The sequence below is a fragment of the Saimiri boliviensis genome, chromosome 3 (assembly GCF_048565385.1).
Source record: "Saimiri boliviensis isolate mSaiBol1 chromosome 3, mSaiBol1.pri, whole genome shotgun sequence".
Classification (NCBI taxonomy): Eukaryota; Metazoa; Chordata; class Mammalia; order Primates; family Cebidae; genus Saimiri; species Saimiri boliviensis.
In genome coordinates, this window is record NC_133451.1 from 86,041,208 (window position 1) to 86,061,587 (window position 20,380).

At 34.2% G+C, this 20,380-nt stretch overlaps 1 protein-coding gene across 4 annotated transcripts in view; it reads left to right on the forward strand.

Annotated features, from left to right (window-relative positions):
* GRID2 (glutamate ionotropic receptor delta type subunit 2) overlaps positions 1-20,380 on the forward strand; it is a 1,500,723-nt gene that overhangs the window by 775,890 nt on the left and 704,453 nt on the right. For all 4 annotated transcript variants that reach the window (XM_074396451.1, XM_003924021.4, XM_074396449.1 and 1 more), the window contains one exon: positions 10,788-11,072. In XM_074396451.1, coding sequence (XP_074252552.1) covers positions 10,788-11,072 — 285 coding nt within the window. The remainder of the gene's footprint in view (positions 1-10,787; positions 11,073-20,380) is intronic.

Consider the following 20,380-nt stretch of genomic DNA (forward strand, 5'->3'; position numbering starts at 1 on the left):
CATTATCCTTGCAAGGATAATTTAACATTCAGAAATCAATCAATGTAATTGCCCATATTAGCAGACTAAAAAAGAAAAACCATATGGTTTTCTCAATAGATGCAGAAAAAACTTTCAATAAAATCCAATACCCATTCCTGATAACTCTGAACTATTCTATTCCTGAGCAAACTCTATTCTCAGCAATAAAAGGGGACTTCCTCAAACTCATAAAGAGCATAATCCAAAAACCTCCAGGTTACATTATTTTCAATTGTGAAAGACTGAATATTTTCCCCTAAAAGATGAGGAGAAGGAGAAGGGGGCTGCTGTTACTACAACTATTTAAAATTGGACTGGTGGTACCAGCTAGTGTGATAAGGCATGGGAAAAAAAAAAGTATATAGATTGGAAAGGAAGAAGTAAAACTGCCTTTTTTTGTAGAATACATGATTCTCTCTGTAGAAAATCCTTCAGAAAAGGAAACTAGAAGAACTGAGTTTTAAAAGGTTGCATGATATAAGATCCATACACAAAATCTTATGTATTTCCATATTTTCTGGCAATGAAATTTGGAAATTAAAAAAGTACCACTAACAATAGAATATAAAATTATACAATACTTAGAAATAAACTGACAAAGGCACAAGATCTGTACACTGAATACTACAAAATACTGCTGGAAGGAAATCTTTAAAAAGCTAAATAAAGGAAGTTATATACCATGCTTATGAATTGGAATACTCAGTATTGTTAAGGATGTCAAAGTTACCTCTTTTTATAAGCACATAAGCTGCTGAAGAAATAAGGTAATTAAAATAGCATGGTGGTAGGGGAGTGTGTGGAATGGCAGGAAGATACCTTAACAAGGCAAGGAGCTGGAGATGAGCATGAAAATGTAAATCAGTCCCACGTAATAAAGAATACTATATGCCATGCTAAGAGTTTGGCTTTCACTTGCAGAAGTAGTATGGTGACATTGGAAGTTTTTGTTTAAAATTTTATTTTAAATTGGTTTTAGATTTTCAGAAAAATGCGACAATGGTAAAAAGAATTTCCTTATATCATTCACACCACTCTTCCTCATGTTAACATCTTCTATAATGAAAGAAAAATTATCAAGAACAGTCATTGAACATTGGCACAGTATTATTAACTGAACCACAGACCTTGTTCAAAATTCACCAGCCTCTTTTTCAGTTGTCGTTATGGAGTCTCTCTGTCACCCAGGCTGGAGTGCAATGGTGTGATCTCAGCTCACTGCAACCTCCAACCCTGGGTTCAAGCGATTTTCCTGCCTCAGCCTCCTGAGTAGCTGGGACTACAGGCCGATGCCACCACGCTCGGCAAATTTTTGTATTATTAGTAGAGATGGTGTTTCACCATATTGGTCAGACTGGTCTTGAACTCCTGACCTCAGGTGATTCACCCACCTCAGCCCAACTTCTTTATTAATGACTTTTTTTTTTTTCTTTCTGTTTCAGGATTTTTGTCTAAGATCTTATATTTCATTAAATTGTCATTCCTACTTGGTCTCTTGTAGTTTGTAACAGTTCCTCAGTCTCTTATTGATGACCTTTAAAACATGGGAATGACATAAAGCCATTAAAACATAGATATGATTGTTTACAGTATAGATGATTGAAGAAAGGTTAAACTCTAGGCTCAGTGCTGCAAAATCAGACCAGCTTAAAGACAGTTTTGGTAAATGAGTATGTGGTGATATCATTTGAATTAAGGAACTGGCAGCAGATATATCAAGAAAAGAAGAGTTTTGAGAAACATTAGTAGTCAAATTAACATCATGTGATAACCAAGTTGAGATGGAGGAGCATGAGAAACAAAAGAGAAGAAATAATTAAAGATGACTTCTGCGATTGGGTTCTGACAGTCTAGATAAATAGCAATAACTGAGAAACCAATGTAAAATACCATTCTTGTCATTCTCTTTGTCTTACAGAAACATAAAAACACTGTTCCCCACATCTTTCTCAAGATTTTGTTCTTATTTTTATGGGATATAATTTTTCTGGAATATATTAAATATCCAGTCATTCATCCAGAAAGAATCAGTTTAAAATACAACATGTTTTATATTATACAGAACAATAATTTTAATAAATAAAATTTCTATAAAATAATTGAAAGTTTTAAAGACAGACATGTAATATGATCTGAATTATTCCTGCAACAATTATGTTTAATCCTCACTCTTTGCTTGTTATGATTATGATTATGAAGGTGAAGATTAATTGTTATCTATAAAGATCAGATACAACATTCTACATTCATCTAGATTCCTAAAGTTATTAGAGATGGTGTTTATCTTTCTGTATCTTTCATCAGCTGCCAGTTATGGAATATAGGACAGAGAAGGTGTTGTTTTAGATAAACTGATAATTTTATAAATCTGCAGACTATTGGGAAAAGGCCTTTCTAAACACAGTATGAAGCAAAATATTCCTACAAGACTGACAATTTCATTGTATATAATTTTAAAATTTTTGGAAAGCTACATAAATAATAAATAAATTTGAAATACAAGACGAAAGGCAGTTATATAAATGCAGATAAAGGTTGGCACTAAGACGTTTAAAGTTCTCCTTTGTATTAATAACAAAATTACAAACTCTCTCAAAGATTATATTATTGCCTACTCCTCCATTCTCACTTTGCACAACTCTCTACTGTGCTCTCTGCACTCCAGCCACTTGGCTCCTCTTTCTGCCTTTCTGGTATTTCATTATCTTTGTGTTACAGGATATTTGCACATTCAATTTCTTCGTTTGGAAACATTTTCTTTACTGTTTTCCATTAAGATAACTTCCATCCACTTAATTAGTTCCTACTTATCCTTCAAACTGCATCTCTATATTCAATTCTGTAGCAAATGCTTCTCCAATCTCCAGTTTTGGAAAAATGGTTTTGTGCTATCATGGAATAATGTTATCTTTTGGCCTAGCACTTACTCAGTACCTCATACATTCACATGAATATCTTCTGTCTCACCCATGATACTCTTACCTTTTTTGGGCCATCTTGCACCCTATGTACCTGGCACTTGTCTGATAAAAAATACATTTTACATATATAATATGTGGATATATATATGCAAATATAGATGTGTTCTTTGAAGAATTGTTACTAACATAAATGATAGGGCATTGATCTGAATTTCCTTAACAGAAGCTATGAAATATATCATAGAAAAACTATAAATATATATATATATATATAGCATATTTAATAATTTTGTCTTGTATTTTAAATTTATTTTGTATATAAATTGTATAAAACTTATATAAATTATATGAAAATACACAAAGTAAACATCAAAAAATATGTGTTCCAGCCTTGTCTTTATTACTTAATAGCAATGTAAAAATAAGCCTCAATTTAGCTTTGAATAAAGGGGAATAGGAATATAACCAATCTAGCCATGCTAATCAAATGATAAAATGTATGTGAAACCATTTTGTAAACTCCAAACAAAATAAAAATAAAGTAATATTTCATTATTATCATTTTTATTACATCAATGATGGTAGAATCACTTTAGCTTTAATTGAAATGTACTCAGTAGCTTCTAGGTTCTTCTCAGTACCATTTGGCAGCCTTGTTGCCTTTAAAAACACATGGAGCTGAAACCATAAAGAATCAATCTTTTAATCCCCAACTCAAACTTTTTTAAAAAAGAAAGCCCTGTTAAGGATTATTCTTATTTCTTCTTTTCTTTTCTTTTCTTTCTTTTTGTTTTCTTTTCTATATCTGGGAGGCTGAATTTTTCTGAATTTTGTAATAAGGGAGAGTTAAAATCCTTTTAAATTTTTATATGGCCTTTTATGTTTAAAAATAATGATTTATTTTGTAGTTCATTATGGCCCAGACGTTTTAATCTAAGCCAGGTTTGAATCCCATCTCTGCATGTACTAGCGTTTTGAATTTACTAGTGGTATGTCACTGAGTCAGAATTTTCTTACTTGAAAATGGGAATAATAAGAGCTTTTCTGCACAGGGTTGTTAGAGATATAAATTGGAAAATAAGGTAACTTATAATATGTTCCAGGTTAAATGTTTAATTCTTCTCAGATTTGGATCACTAATTATAATTAAAGGTTCATGTTGGCTTTAGATGAGTAAAAAAGTAGTTGACTGAAAATTACTCAGCTGAATTCATTTGATGGCTGGTAATGAACCATTTTAGCACTTTTATTTTGTAAGAAGGAACACAATCTTAATACTTTTTAATTAAAATAAATATTTTTTTGTATTTTCATTTCCTAAGTAGATAATTATAATTAAATTGGACCTTGTAACACTATTTATATATAAAGACAAGCTTTATTTGGAGAAATTGGTCCAGATGATTTTATTTCTGGCAAACTACATTGATGATGTCCCAAATATAGACCATCTTTTAAATGTCACATCTCAAATGGTTGCTTAAAATTATATTTGCAGAGAATTCTAAATGTCTAGATAAGTTGAAATTGTTTTCTCTTACTGTATTCCTAGAAGTATAAAAGCAAATGTCTGGAGCTTTTTGTTAGAAGATTTAAAAAGCAATCATCAATATTATGTTTGTGATTCATTAATGAAATAAACAGAGAAAAATAAATTAGATTATATTTAGTTGTCATCGAAACAATACAAAAATAGTGAAATTCCACTGACCAGTTTTAGTCTTTGTTGAATATGACTGAAAAATTATTGAGAAAAGTAATAAAAAGTCAACAAATATTAGGTGTTCTGCAGCAACCACTTCAAAGAGCATTGCAGTTACAATCCACCAGGCTAATGTTTTCAGAAAGGGTTACACATCAGAACTATTCAGGTAACATTTTATAATGCAAATATGTGATTAAAAGCCTGTACTGAATAAACTAGATACTCTAGGAGTAGACTTAGTCATCTCTAGTTTTTAGTCTTCACTTTTGATTGTGATGCAGGGCAGATTTTGAAAGACTATGGACAGACTGGGAGCTCTTTGAGAATAAAACCAGTCACATACAATGTCTGATCTCCAGATAAGTTCCTGGTACATGGGTTGAAAGTTGATGTGTATTTTGATGAATATGTATGTCTTCATCCCTTCTGTGCTGCTATAACAGAATACCTGAGACTGAGTAATTTATAAGGAACAGAAACGTTCTCACAGTTCTAGAGGCTGGGAAGTCAAGATCAATACACTGGTATCTGGAGAGGGCCTTCTTGCTGTGTCATCCTATGGTGGAAGGCCAAAGAGAAGGCAAGAGAAAGGTGAGAGGAGGGCAAACCTGTCCTTTTATAAGGAGCCCACTGGCACAATAATAGCATTAATTCATTCAAACAGGTAGTGCCCCCATGACCCAAACACATCCCATTAGGTTGCACCTCCCAACACCACCACTTTGGGGATCAAGTTTTCAATACCTAAACTTGGGGGACACATTCAAACCATAGCAGTGTATGAATGTAATGTGCTAAAGCCTTGATGTGACATAACATCACTGGAAGAAGTTATATCAGGACCAATTGGTCAGTATAAACAAGTCAGAAAAAAAAAATCACAAAGAATATATGGGTTCAAAAACTATAATGCTACCCAAAAATGTTTCACTGAGTTCTCACTGAGTATTCAGTAAGAGGTAATAAATTTTTTTAACTCTATGCGTTTTATTTTTTGTCTTATTTTACTAAGGAAAAAAAAAGACTCAAAATGCTTAGCTTAAGAAATGAAAATGATTGTTTACACGAATATAACTTAGCTTAAATATACACATTTATAGAGCAGAATTAAATTACATAACTGTAGAGTGACCACAAAGGGTAAAAGTGTTGCTAATTGCAATTGCTATTAAAAATAATAAAAATAATAGGTGTGCTTTTGGCAGTTAATTCAAACTTGAAACATCTTGGATAGTGTTAGAATCTCAAACAGCTGGAGTCACAAACCAGCAAGCTTTTCAATATGGTGTATATACAGATTTTTTTATATGTGTATATATAGTGTAAATAAATCATAAAGCTTGAAAAAATGATAAAGAAATACGCCATTGAGATGGTCTAGGTTTAGATTATTTTAATTTAAAGTAGTTGATAAACACACACACACGTTCTGATCTTCCAAATTCAGTTCCCATTCTTTATCTAATGAACTGACTATGCACTCTGTGAAACTACAACTCATAATAATAAAGTATTTTAATTGTCAAGACATGAAATTCTTGCAAAAGGTAGTCTGCTTTATTAAGCTTTGTTTCTGTTCTTATTGCAGTCTTTTATTTACTGAAATCTCCTTTCAGCTGACATGAGTTATAGTCTAATTTTTATACTAACCTTTATCTAGGTCCCTATAGTTCCAGAGCAAATCAATTTCTATCTTCCACGCTTCAACCAACATTTTGTTTTGGCAAAATGGGCCTCAAATTAGAGCCTTGAAGGGGAAATGGCAGGTTACTGTGGAGGCCCGTTCTTAAATGTGCACAACTAGTGTTTTATTTTGAGTCGTCCAGTCCCAATTCATTTTAGTCGTGTGAGGTCTTCCTTTCCTCTTCAGTGTCACTACCTTCTTTCTTTCTTTCTTTATATATATATATATATATATATATATATATATATATATATATATATATAAAATTGCACTTTAGGTTCTGGGGTACATGTGCAGAACATGCAGGATTGTTGCATAGGTACATACTTGGAAAGGTGGTTTGCTGCCTCCATCACCCCCATCAACTGTATCTGGCATTTCTTCCCACGATATTCCTCCAAACCTCTCTACCCCCCACTGTCCCTCCCCATTCCCCTCCAACGGACCTCAGCGTGTAGTGCTCCCCTCCCTGTGTCCATGTGTTCTCATTGTTCAACACCCACCTATGAGTGAGAACATGCAGTGTTTGATTTTCTGTTCTTTTTTTTTTTTTTTTTTTTTAATTTCATCTAATGCTGAAAAAGCATTTTTTTTTTTTTTTTTTTTAATTGCATTTTAGGTTTTGGGGTACATGTGATGAACATGCAAGATTGTTGCATAGGTACACACATGGCAGTGTGCTTTGCTGCCTTCCGTCCCCTCACCTGTATCTGTCATTTCTCCCCATGCTATCTCTTCCCACCTCCCCACCCCCCGCCCCTCCCCCATTTCCCCCCAACAGACCCCAGTGTGTAGTGCTCCCCTCCCTGTGTCCATGTGTTCTCATTGTTCAACACCCGCCTATGAGCGAGAATATACGGTGTTTGATTTTCTGCTCTTGTGTCAGTTTGCTGAGAATGATGATTTCCAGGTTCATCCATGTCCCTATAAAGGACGTGAACTCATCGTTTTTGATGGCTGCATAATATTCCATGGTGTATATGTACCACATTTTCCCTATCCAGTCTATCATCGTTGGGCATTTGGGTTGGTTCCAGGTCTTTGCTATATACGGTGTTTGATTTTCTGTTCTTGTGTCAGTTTGCTGAGAATGATGGTTTCCAGATTCATCCATGTCTCTACAAAGGACACAAACTCATCGTTTTTTATGGCTTTGTAGTAGTCCATGGTGTATATGTGCCACATTTTTCTTGTACAGTCTATCATCAATGGGCATTTAGGTTAGTTCCAGGTCTTTGCTATTGTAAACAGTGCTGCAATGAACATACCTGTGCATGTGTCCTTATAATAGAATGATTTATAATCCTTTGGATATGTACCGAGTAATGGGATTGCGGGGTCAAATGGAATTTCTATTTCTAGGTCCTTGAGGAATTGCCACACTGTTTTCTACAATGGTTGAACTAATTTACACTCTCACTAATAGTGCAAAAGTGTTCCTACTTCTCCAAATCCTCTCCAGCATCTGTTGTCTCCAGACATTTTAATGATTGCCATTCTAATTGGCCTAAGATGGTATCTCCATGTGGTTTTGACTTGTGTTTCTCTTATAACCAATGATGATGAGCATTTTTCCTATGTTTGTTGGCCTCATAAATGTCTTCTTTTGAAAAGCGTCTGTTCATATCCTTCCTCCACTTTCGAAGGGGTTTGTTTTTTTCTTGTGAATCTGTCCTTTCAACAAACTGGACAATAAAACGATGTCAAATTGAGTTTTATCAAATTTAGAGCTTTGTCTTTGCTAAGCAAAATTTTAAGGATACAAATACAAGACTCTCCATTTATGCTTGTTGTGGTGAAAAGGACAGTGGACAGTGGATTAGAGAGCTGGGTCATCTATTTTGTTCTTTAAGTGTGTGTGTGTGTGTGTGTGTGTGTGTGTGTGTGTGTGATTTCTTGACAATAAAGGGTTGGGTACTAACAGAGGGATGCTCATTTGTAACTCACAGGCCACTACTCTCCCAGTCTGTTTCTATGAGAAACCTAACAAAATGCTTTTGATACTTTTTCTTATTGAGTCTCAAACTCTCAAAACAACATTCCAGGATGCCAATTTACCAACAAGTCATCATAAGCACAGCAGGCAAAGCAAATTTTCCATCCTTCAACTGCATGATCTCCAAATTATCTTCCAGACCTGATATTATATGTTTTCTGACTATAATTTTTGATTATTTCTATTTTGATTTTGTAGGAAAATTTCAGGTATTCCTACTAATACAAATTGCATGATAAGTAATACCAAATAGTAATCAAAAAACAACACATTTTCTTATAAAAAAATAACTGGTTTTAGTATTTGCTTAATTTGTGTTCTAACGGAGATTAATAGAAAGTAACAGTGGATTGAAAAAAACAAGAATATATGCTAAAGCAAATTATCTGCTAAGCAAGATTAATGTATGACTTTTAATTTTGGAATTTATCCTTCTAAATCTGAAGATTAAAACAGTCAGTTTTCCTACAGTGTTATATGTGACAGAATATAATAGTGAAAGTAAATTTTTCTCCAAATTTCAATGTTGATAACTTTATAAGTTTTGTGGTAGAAGTATGTAAAATATTATATTTATTTAATTACCTGTAATTGATGTAATCTGAAGTTTGAATCCAGCTGTGTACACATTAAGGCACTTTTCTTATTTTCATTTTAAATGCTACAAACAAAATCTCTTCTAAAAAGTGACTTTCTTTTTGCTTATATAAATGATTAATGGTCATACATATGAAAGTTATGAATTAAAAATTTGATTACTCTTTTTGTATTAATTTATTGAACTTCTAAGTATAAACATATTATTTTCTATGAAAGTTGAATTCATGTACATGAGTAGAACATGTGATTTTTTGCTAAAATTAGACCTCAAAATGTTATGGCCTAAGAAGCATCCATCTGGGCCGGACACAGTGGCTCATGCCTGTAATCCCAGCATTTTGGGAGGCTGAGGCAGGTAGATGATAGTGTCAGAAGTTTGACACCAGCCTGACCAACATGGTGAAACCTGTCTCTACTAAAAATACAAAAAAAAAAAAAAAAAAAAAAAAAAAAACTTAGCCGGAGGCAGGAGAATTGCTTGAACCTGGGAGGTGGAGGTTGTAGTGAGCTGAGATCATGCCATTGCACTCCAGCCGGGGTGACAGAGCAAGACTCCATCTCAAACAAACAAACAAACAAACAACAAAAAAGAAGACGAAGCATCCATCCTTGATGCTTTCACATTTATTGGAAATGAGTATAATCTCTTTCATGAGGCAATGCTTGAAAAATATGGCTCTAATAATTATTTATTTATTTTGCATGTATTGGTTGGCTTGGCATTAATCATAATAAATTTATTTGATGATTATATGCTTATCATTAGTACAGTACTTTTAAGCTTGCACTTTAAATCAGCCTTCATTAACTGGCCAATTAATTATATACAAGTACTTACTATTAAGTTTTCCTTTAAATTTTTAAAGAACTATGTAAAACAATCCATAATAAATTTTGAATCTTAAGAATGTTATACCTAGAATGCCTAAAATCTATAATAAGGCTGAACCAGTTATAACAAATGAGCTTGCAATATAAAAATAATTTCTTCATTGATTTCTTCTGCATTTATTTTTGAATTTATTTTTAATCTTTTCAAAGATTGTCATTATACCTCTCAACTCTTTTTTTGTGTATGCAATTTCTTTATATATGCTTATAATTTACATTTGATCCAGTTTTCAGTACCTTTTGAGATATGCACATAGAATAGTTAAAGTGAAAATAGATTGTAACCATATAGTAGAAATTATAAATTGTTGATCTGGGAACCAGAATGAGACAGTGGCTACAATTTAGTATTTGATTTGATTTGACCATAAGTTTTCTTACTGTCAAAGAAAAGAACAAAAACATTTTTATTTCTCCAATTTATGAAAAGGGGCAATGTAATCAAGTTTTTAGATACCAGAATAACTGTTTTCTGTGGCCAGAAATGCTTTCCTCCAAACCTTCATCTTTCCATTTACGCACCAGTTTACTTATTATCTACTTTTTGAAACTTTGTATTATACATTCAGTAGGGAATTATCTTTACTCTGAATTATAAATTGATAATTATAAAAGTTTATCTCCCACTAATTGAATGTTTATCATGTGAGAGGCAAATAACAGACACTGTATTTTCTCTAATCCTTGCAATAATCCTGGAAGATTCATAATTTTACCCTCTTTACAGTTGATGAAACTGAGCAAAGAGAAGCTAAGTAATTTGCACAAGTCACATAGCTAATAAGAGCAGAATTCTTGAAATACCAGTAGCACTTTGTAATTTGAGGATCTCCTCATATAGAATGTTCTTTTCTAAAACATTTGCATACCTGTATAAAAATCTGTAAGCTTTATCTATCCACTGCTTCTCAAAGAGGGAAAATATGTGAAACCCACTGACATTTTGAATATTACTGTGCTTTCTTACAGCCTGTGAACTTATGAATCAAGGCATCTTGGCCCTGGTCAGCTCCATTGGCTGTACATCAGCAGGATCCCTCCAGTCTCTGGCAGATGCCATGCATATCCCCCACCTCTTCATTCAGCGCTCAACAGCTGGGACCCCAAGGAGTGGCTGTGGACTCACGCGGAGCAACAGGAATGATGACTACACTCTCTCAGTTCGTCCACCTGTCTACTTGAATGACGTTATCTTAAGAGTGGTCACAGAGTATGCCTGGCAGAAGTTCATTATATTCTATGATAGTGAATATGGTAAGTGTTTATAATTTGTGTGAGTTTTGTAAGCTGATATTTGCATGAGAAGCAATTTCATGAAATCTTAAAAATTTCAAGGAAATTATTCATTGTTATTTGTGGTTTTCTTGTTTTGTCATAGTCTTCTTAGGTATTTAAGTTACTGTGTTTAAGTCCAACATTTTGGTATAAAGTGAAGTTTAAATATAAATGCTTGTACCACTTAATGCTCAGTTTACAAATGTTTCTGGAGAGAATCTGACTCTATTACATCTTGATTTTTCTAATAATGGGAATTTAGTCATAAAAACAACACTGTCTTTCTTCCCTTTCAAAACTATGTATACCTCTGTATAATGCAGAAGATCATATTGGATAACCCTAGAACACTGAAAATTTACCTCTTTCTATTAGTTGGCTAAATGAAATCTGAAAGATCTTGCTTACACCCTTGTGTAGATTTTAATATCTACTGAGTACTTAGCTCCTTGGAATCACTAAAATTATATCATCATACAGTTCATATTGTATGTTATCTATGTAGAAAATCTCACAAAAGTATTCAGTACTACAAAAACTATTTATTTAATCTTCCAAGGTAAAACACAAAGCATTGTCCCTAAATTTACCATAATTTGAGAAGACAACTCTTCGTCTCAGTATATTTACTGGTGCTTCGTTAAAAACTAAACCAAATAATATTTTGGTTGACATATATTTTTCTGAACGTATCTATCTTTTTTTTTTTAATCCAGAGATCTTATCCTATACTTGCCTCTTATTTGTGTCTTTAGGGGGAGAAGTAAAATATAGATGAGTATGACCAAATGAGGGAAAATGGACAGATCTTTTTAAAGAATGCATATTTTGAAACATGTGTTTTCTTAGAGGTTGTCTTGAGAAAGAGTCTTAGAAAAATTTTCTGTTCAGTATGGATGGGCTCAGTTTTTACATTTTTCTGAAAAAATTAGAGAAGATTTCACTCCCTGTAGCATAACTTACTTTTCTTGGCAAATAAGTAAATAAACATTTTAAAAATTGCCTTCTCATGCTAAGCTACCCAGCAATGTGAACAATATTGGAGAACAGTTACACAAGAGTCAGCCAGAAAGTGCCATCAATAGAACAGAGAACAAACAAGTTGGCAGGAATCTGGGAAGCAACAAATAAGAAAGAGCTGCTGTGGACTCCCCGGGAGGGAGAGCAAGTGGCAGTTACATTTAGCCCTAAACATTCAATCATTGCATGGGGTTTTGGCAGCCAGAGTCCCATTAAACTTGGTGGAGAGGCTTCAGCCAAAGTCTGTGGCACTCTCTGGAAACATACTCCTTTGTCTCCAAGACGGAAATCCTTATTTTTGTTGCTTAATTCATGTTATTAAAGGGTCACAGAATACAGACTAAGAGACTGAAATGAATAAAATAAACAAAAGGGATATTAAAAATAATTGGCTCATCAGTAAAAGTAAGGATTGAACCCAACAGAAGTCTGAAATTCCCTGATAGGATTATTTAGCGAACATAGTAAATTCTCTGTAATCAACTTGCTGAATAAGCCTTGGTTAATTTTCTTACAGTATTATCTGTGGGCTTTATAACTTAAATGGTATTCTTATGGCCTATGATCAAACATGTATTGAAATAATAAATTTATAAACCTTAACTCTTATTATTATTATGCTTTAAGTTCCGGGGTACATGTGCAGAATGTGCAAGTTTATTACATAGGTATATGCATACCATGGTGCTTTTAGTTAGTACTATGAAAATAGTCCTATGAAATAAAGAACAGAAGGTAACTTTTTTTTTTTTTTTTTTTTTTTTTTTTTTTTTTTTTTTTTTTTTTTTTTTTTGATACGGACTCTCATTTTGTTGCTGAGGCTGCAGTACAGTGGCATGATTGCGGCTCACTGCAACCTCCACCTCCTGGGTTCAAGTGATTTTCCTGCCTCAGCCTCGTGAGTAGCTGTGACTACAGGCATATGCGACCACACCTGGCTATTTTTTTGTGTGTTTTTAGTAGAGATAGAATTTCACCATATTAGCCTGGATGGTCTCTATCTCTTGACCTTGTGATCTGCCCACCTCAGCCTCCCAAAGTGCTAGGATTTGGAACAGAAAAGTGACTTTTGATTAAGGCATTTTCTCAACATTAAAACAAGAACATTACTCTCATTATAAATGACCATAAAGAAAGAAAATTCCTTGTTAGTTTGTTTCCAAGTCCTACATAGATTATAGTCAGGTAATTTGTATAAAAGAAGACATTTTTATTGTGGGTGAGGTAACTATATTTTGAAAATATATACTAAATACATAGTCACAGAATCATTTATACATGTTTGAAATTTCTTATTCTTTTCTCCTGAGTTTTTCTTTGAGTAAATAAGATGGAATAATCATGTAACATATGATTGGGTCATCTAGTTAGATATGAGGTTTGCTTTAGGAATTTTCTTTTATTCTTGGGATGAACTTGCTTTTTCACTTATTTAACTTAATAATTTATGAAAAATATTTCTGTTTTTATTATTAAAGTTATTTCCAGTCAAAAACTTGTTTAATGAAAGAAAATTTCCCTTTTATAGTTACACTTACAATAAATCTTGCATGAAAAGCATTGGACTGTAGTCTAAAATAAACATCAAGCTATCCAAACACTTTGTACTTTGAAAAGAGCTACTTGTATTTACATATCCATTCATTAGTGCCATCATTTTAAGTTCAAACATCAGAATTGTATTCGACTTTTGTGTTGGTTATCAAGAATTGCTGCCATTAAAAAATGAATTAGCTATCAACTATGAATGGAATTAGGCAGCTTCCTGGGGCCAAATGTTATTGAAAATATATTTTATTTAGAAAAAATATACTTTTAATAAAGATTTAGGCTTCTATATCAAGTTAAGTAGAGAAACCCCCTTTTCAAAAGCAGTTAATTATAATTAAGGGCACAATGCAAATGTCTACTTTAAATTTCTTAAAAAAGAAAATTGATATCTTTAATTCTAAGTAAATGGATGAAAATATGAAAAAATGTGGAAACTGTATATGAATGGATTGATTCAAAACATATTTTAAAAGCCTTGAAAATAGGTTAGGGAGTGTTGAGTTTTTAAAAATACATCTTCTGGGAAATATCCATTGCTCATTTGCTTAGTGCAATGCAAAGTATGAGATAAAAAGTATTACAAAATGTAGTCTTAGTCTTTAATAAACTTAAAATTAACAAAAGATGTGTCTCTCTTAATAGAGAAAATGTGAGTTAAGTGTTCTGAGTGATTTAAACTCAGTGCTACTGGTGTGTAAAGAAGTGTTTAATTTTGCACAAGGGATTAAAGAAGGCTTTATAGAATGACTTCAATCTTGACTGTGGAAGTTAATAATATTTTAACAGAGAAAAATATGTGAGAAACAGCCCCCATACCAATAGAAAGTGTGATAAAATATTTCAGCAATTAAAGTATTAAAAATAATATCTCTGAGCATTTTAATTTGTCAGATACTAGAATGAGATAACATATCATTCGCTCTTGGTAGCCCTATGAAGAATACTACTGTCACAATTTTATGAATAGGGAGACAGAAACAACCAATGGGTAACTTGTCCACAAAAAACATAACTAGGAAGTATCAGATCTGATATTTAAAGTCTGACAGAGCCTATGATCTTAATCACTGATCAGTATAAAGGAGTTGGCAATAATCTATTACTCAAGAATATAATAATAAGGGCTAATCTAATAGAGAACATTTACTATATCCAGCCTCTGTTCTGCTTTACATGTATTATCTCATTTAATCCTCCTAAGAGTCCTCTGAGGTAGTTATTATTATTACTATTATTATTATTATTATTATTACAAATGACAAAGCAGAGGTAGCGAGAGGTCACGTAACTTTCAAGTAAGTGGAAAAGCTCCAGTTCAAATACGAATGATCTCTTCCTAGTCCTGACTTTCAACCATGACAGTATATTAACGATATAGGAATAAGAATAAGATTAATTTCCAATAGATTATGAAATAAAAATAAATCTATAACTTACATAGAATCATTCAATAAAGAGATTTCAGGCCCACAGAATTCCGACAGACTAATAACAGGAGAGCATACTATATGTCAATTAGGAAGGGTTACTTATCATTGAAAGCATGGAAATGAGAAAGTCACTGAGCCAAAATAGACTGACCAATCTGTAGCAGGTAGCTATGGAGAAATGGCTGTCTTCTCCTTGTGGACAAAAGTAGAAATTTAGCAACCACAAACACATCCTTTTGTTGTTGGATTAATGCTTCTGGCCCAGTAAAGGTTTATGCAGAAATTTGAGAAAGCCACCTGGCTTTTTAAGGTAAACTCTAATGGTTCACAGGCTTTGTTTACCTGGCTGGCTCAATAACCATTCTTTTTTCTTTGCAAATAGAATACCAAATTTGTTTGAGAGTATAATATTCCTGGCTATAGTCCTGTTTATAGTCCCAGGATCTCTTACAGCTAACGTTTGTGATGTAATGCTCTTAGAAATTGTGAGTTGGGAATTTGACCCTATTTGCATGGTAACAAGTTAGCCGGCATCACTTTCATGGATACCAATGGAAAACACTATGCTTTCAGATTGTATAGAAGACTTTAATACTCATAGTACAGCAAGCAGCATGAGCCTCATAGTAACATCTGTTTCTCTTGCCCTCAGGTTCCACAATGCAATGTGCAACAGTTCAAGTGAATACCGTATGAGTAATGGGCTTGTATGATACCTAAGAAACCCTGAGCTTAGGGAGCCCATGTTCTCTAATAAGAACTCCTGTTTTCAAAATGTGTAGTAACACAGGAGACCTTTGGAGAAATGTGTCCCAATAATATAATATTCACATATTTCTACAACATTGTTGGCTTATAGCAAATTTCCCCATGAGATTGCCACTCCTCTAATTAAAATGGCAGGGATTGGGAGCAAATCCATTCAGTTTTTCTCATCTGTATTTATTTGAAGATACTATATACAGGACTTTAATGAGGAGGATTAATCTCAATCATGCCCCAAGGGTCCTGGACCCAGCCAGCTGAACAAATCTCATGAACCACTGAAGTTTACTTTAAAAAGCCAGGTGGCTCTCTTCTTAAATTTCTGCATGAACCTTTCTACTTGGCCAGAAGCATTAATTCAGATACAAAAGATTTTATTTGTGGTTACAAAAACTCCACCTTTGTCCACAGGTGAAACTTGAAAATTTCTTGTGGCTACCCTAATGTTCAAATCACCTGTCTTCAGAAGGGTGGTAATCTTCATTCAAAAATTATAGTACTGGAAGTGGGCATGGATTGCCTGAATTGGTAGAGGGAAGGGTTAGGCACAATTTCAGGGACCCCCCCAGGAGGAACACGAACAATTATTACTTCCCACGTGTCCTTCATGCCTGCTGGTAATGCCAAGTGTTCTCAATTAGTAGAATAATTTAGTCCAGTTACTGTTTAGGTGAGACTTTGTAAGAGTAGTTGATTCGGTTCATCCTGATTATCCATTCCAAGGGTCATCAAACTATTTTTGGGCCTGGAATCTCTTTTTGTAAATAAAATTTTATTGGAACTCAGCCATGTTCATTTATCTGCATGTTGTTTGGCTGTTTTTAAGCTACAGTAGCAGAGTCCTGCAGTTATAGCCAATACAATATAATTTAAATAAACCTGACATATTATTATCTAATCCTTTAAGGGTTGTTTATCAATCTTTGTTTTATGTCACCAGTTTAGTGGTTTTCTTACCACCCATTGTAATGAGTGAGAATAGTGGTGGAGAAGATAGAGGTACTGACAAGTGTTCTACATAGGGGTGGCAGGTGTATCCTCTGCTATTTCCAGGATACTTATTCATAGGAATAAAGGAATGGCAATCAAGTCAGGAATAGAGCCATCTGGTAAGAAAAGTCAAGTCCAAAAGTTAGTTAAGTTTAAGACATTTATCCTAATTTGGATGTTCTGTGAAAGGGAGTTTTCTTTCATGGAAAATACTCTAGAAGTCATTTTGAAAGACAAATATCATTAATGTCCATCCTTTCCCCATATTTGTAGGGGTCTTTGAATGTTCCTTTCTCATTTAGTAAAGTTGGTGCTCTCCCTTTACCTCCAGAAAATTAGTGTAGTCCGTCCTAATAACTGTGATGTCATCTTTTCTCTCATTATTTTCTGTTTGCACATAGACTTTTCATAAAAAATAGTGCAGAACTACAAGGTCATTTTTATAAAACTTTACAGAGACCGATAGTGTCACCTACTTTGGCCTGCATGAACAAGCTGCATCTTCACAAAGTGCTCATTATCCTTATGATCCGGAATCATACCAATAAGACAAGAAATTCCAGGAGGCTGAAACATAATTGAGTCCAAATCCCATAAGCTCCATTTAGGCAAGGCTGCCCCACAGGCTTCTCCAGGGAAAAAGAAAGAAGCATTATACCCAGAAAAGGTCAGAATGAAATTCTGAAATTATAGATAAAAGTAGATGTAGATAATCCCAAAGCACTTTCATTTTGATCATTGCACAGAAATCACCCAAGATGATATTATTTCTTTTTTGAAACACATTCATAAAGTGAACAAACTGCCTCACTAAGGTATATGAACCAGGAAAAGATGAATAAGATAAAGCTGGACATCTTTTGGAGTCAACATTTGAGGAGATTGTTTCAACACTCAACAACACTGGAAGTCTAGTGATGGTAAAGAGTGAGGAAGATCTGCTGAGTTTCTTGACTACCGGGCCATTGTTGAGCATCTTTTGTGTACATTTGTTAGGCTGCAAATGGTCCAGTGAGCTGAAAGCATGATATAGATTAATTTCAAGAGTTTCTAAAGTAGTGCCTAGGTCAGCTGATGAGACTGGAATAATAATAACACAACCCAAAAAAGAATCCACAACACTTTCAGGCAGCCTTAGGAAGTGGTCAGAGGCCAGAATAGTCAATGTGCTTGCAGTGGGGCGGACCACACTCTTTGGTTTTCTCTACTAGGAGACAAGGGGTCAACTTTTAGCAGGAATCACGAGTACTGTATACAGTGCAGGCCTTGGTAACAGAAGTTCTTTGCTTTGTGTCCAGTCTGTGAGGGTAGACATAGTAGATGGTAGGTCATGTCAGGCAGCAATGGTGGCAGTCCGTGTGGCTGTCTCAGTAAGCAGCTTGAGTCCAGTTGATCTGATCAGTTAATGGACTTTTACTATGGGTTTCTCTATGAGTAACCCTGATGCAGTCTTGATATACTTCCACAAGTCACAGCTCCAAAGAGTGGTGTCTTTAATGTTGCTATTCTGTACTTCTCTAAGTGGCATACCAAACCGCAGATTAGCAGTCATGATAGATAGACAGACAGATGGATGGACGGACAGATAGACAGACAGACAGATGATAGACAGATAGATAGATAGATAGATTGGAAGGGAGTATTGTATAGAGCTATGAGAACAGAGAACAGGCTTAGGTTCTGTCCACTTAGTGGAGTAGGCACGTCCATTTTCAGTACTGCATAGCAGGTGCTGAGCTTGAATGACCCAAGTAAACTACAATGAACACGTTCAGATTAGAGATTGGCAAAACCATCACCATTTGTTTATGGAACTCCTGCATCTCAAGGCCCTGTAGAGCTAGCACTTAGCTTCAGTATGTAAAATCTCCTAAAGGGAGAATTGATTTTGATTTCCATGCTTGTTGGACCCTGCACATGTTGCTCTTTGCTGAATTCGAGGTTACCCTCTTGAAGATAGGAGTGTCAGATCATTCATGGATCAGGCTTTCAGTTTCAGTAAGTGTCCGTTAGAAAGCTAATAGCTGCTTTTCAAAATGGATGTGCCTGGTGACCATATTTGGGGAGCACCAAGTCCAAAATCCCAAGATGAATCTCTAGGAGGGGTTGTTTCTCTTCAGCAGAAGTCCCAACTAAGCATAGTCATTAGAATCAGAGATTCCCAGAGTCCAGCAAAGCACTAGGTGTCTCCTTTTGGGGAGAGAAGAAGCATCTCTCTGCATGACATTCTTCCTGATAAGGAAAATCTCCTTCAATATTTATGAGGTAAGAAAGTAGAAGCATTTAACACATGAATTCCAATTATATACTCAATGTAGGAAGCAACAACAGTATATTAAGGTTGGTATAAAGGGACCCGCCTACACGTCACATATCTTTCCCTCCCCTAGTGAGACCCCCACCAAATAGTTGAATCTAGGCATCTTCTAGCACGTAAGTTCTATGTCTGACAAAGCCATAGAAGTCTGAGTCCCTCATTCTCCAAGATTTCTCAGAATACTGACAGGTTCATAGGGCCTTTAGTCTCTTTTAGGGCAAGAATCCTTCTTATTAAGGTGCTGATGCCAGGGAAAAGGGGAAAGGAGGGGAAGGGAATGTGGATACAGAGACCTACTGTGCAACAATAAGCAAGGTACTTTGTTTTCAGTAGTTACTGTCAAGTTCAGCCAAGCAAATTTGGTTTTTGTTCACCCCCGCTCCATACCCTCATGGGTAAAACCATTTATTTCAGCTCAGACTGATTCTTTCACTATTTATGTTTTTAACTTTGACAGTTGAAGGAACATCTCTGTATGAATGTTATAGAAAAAAAAAAGCCTTCAAATATTTTCAAGTACAGAAAAGTGATTTGTGTTCATACCTTGAGTGGCACTTGCTTCAGGAATAAAAAGGGTGTTTATTTGCTTTCCATTAAGGTTCTTTAAAAATTGATTGGAATAAATGCTAGTTGAATTTATACTTCATAACTTGAAAAGCAAGCTGATTTGCATCTTGCCTACTCAAGGAGTGTAGTATGTTTTAAATACTATTACCTGCTTTTGGACATTCCATGAAAAAGAAAAATAAATATTTTAAGGATGCTTAGAAAATTTTGATATATAATCTATGTACATATGGAGATTAAAGCCAAGAGACTAAACAAAAGTCATTTTTTATTTTAGTTATTGTTTTGTTTTGTATACTCTGGTACTCAGTCCAATATTCTCTCTGCATAGTTTTAATGCAGTCTTGCTAATGTAACCAGAATAACTCTTTACTGATAATGAGAAATTAATAGGTGAAAAAAATCAATTCAATACCATAAATAGGTAATATAATTTTAATGAAAGGCCACAATCTGAAGGCTGAATATTGAATTGGTATCTGGAAAGTATGTATAGGTGATTGTGGGAAGGAATTCTGAACATCAGTCTTCCTCACAGTTACATTTACATACATGAGAAACAGGCCTCTTGCTTACAACTAAGATTAAACCTAATTAATATCTGTGTAGAAGAAGAGAGAGGATGGGAAAACAAAGACAAATATGAA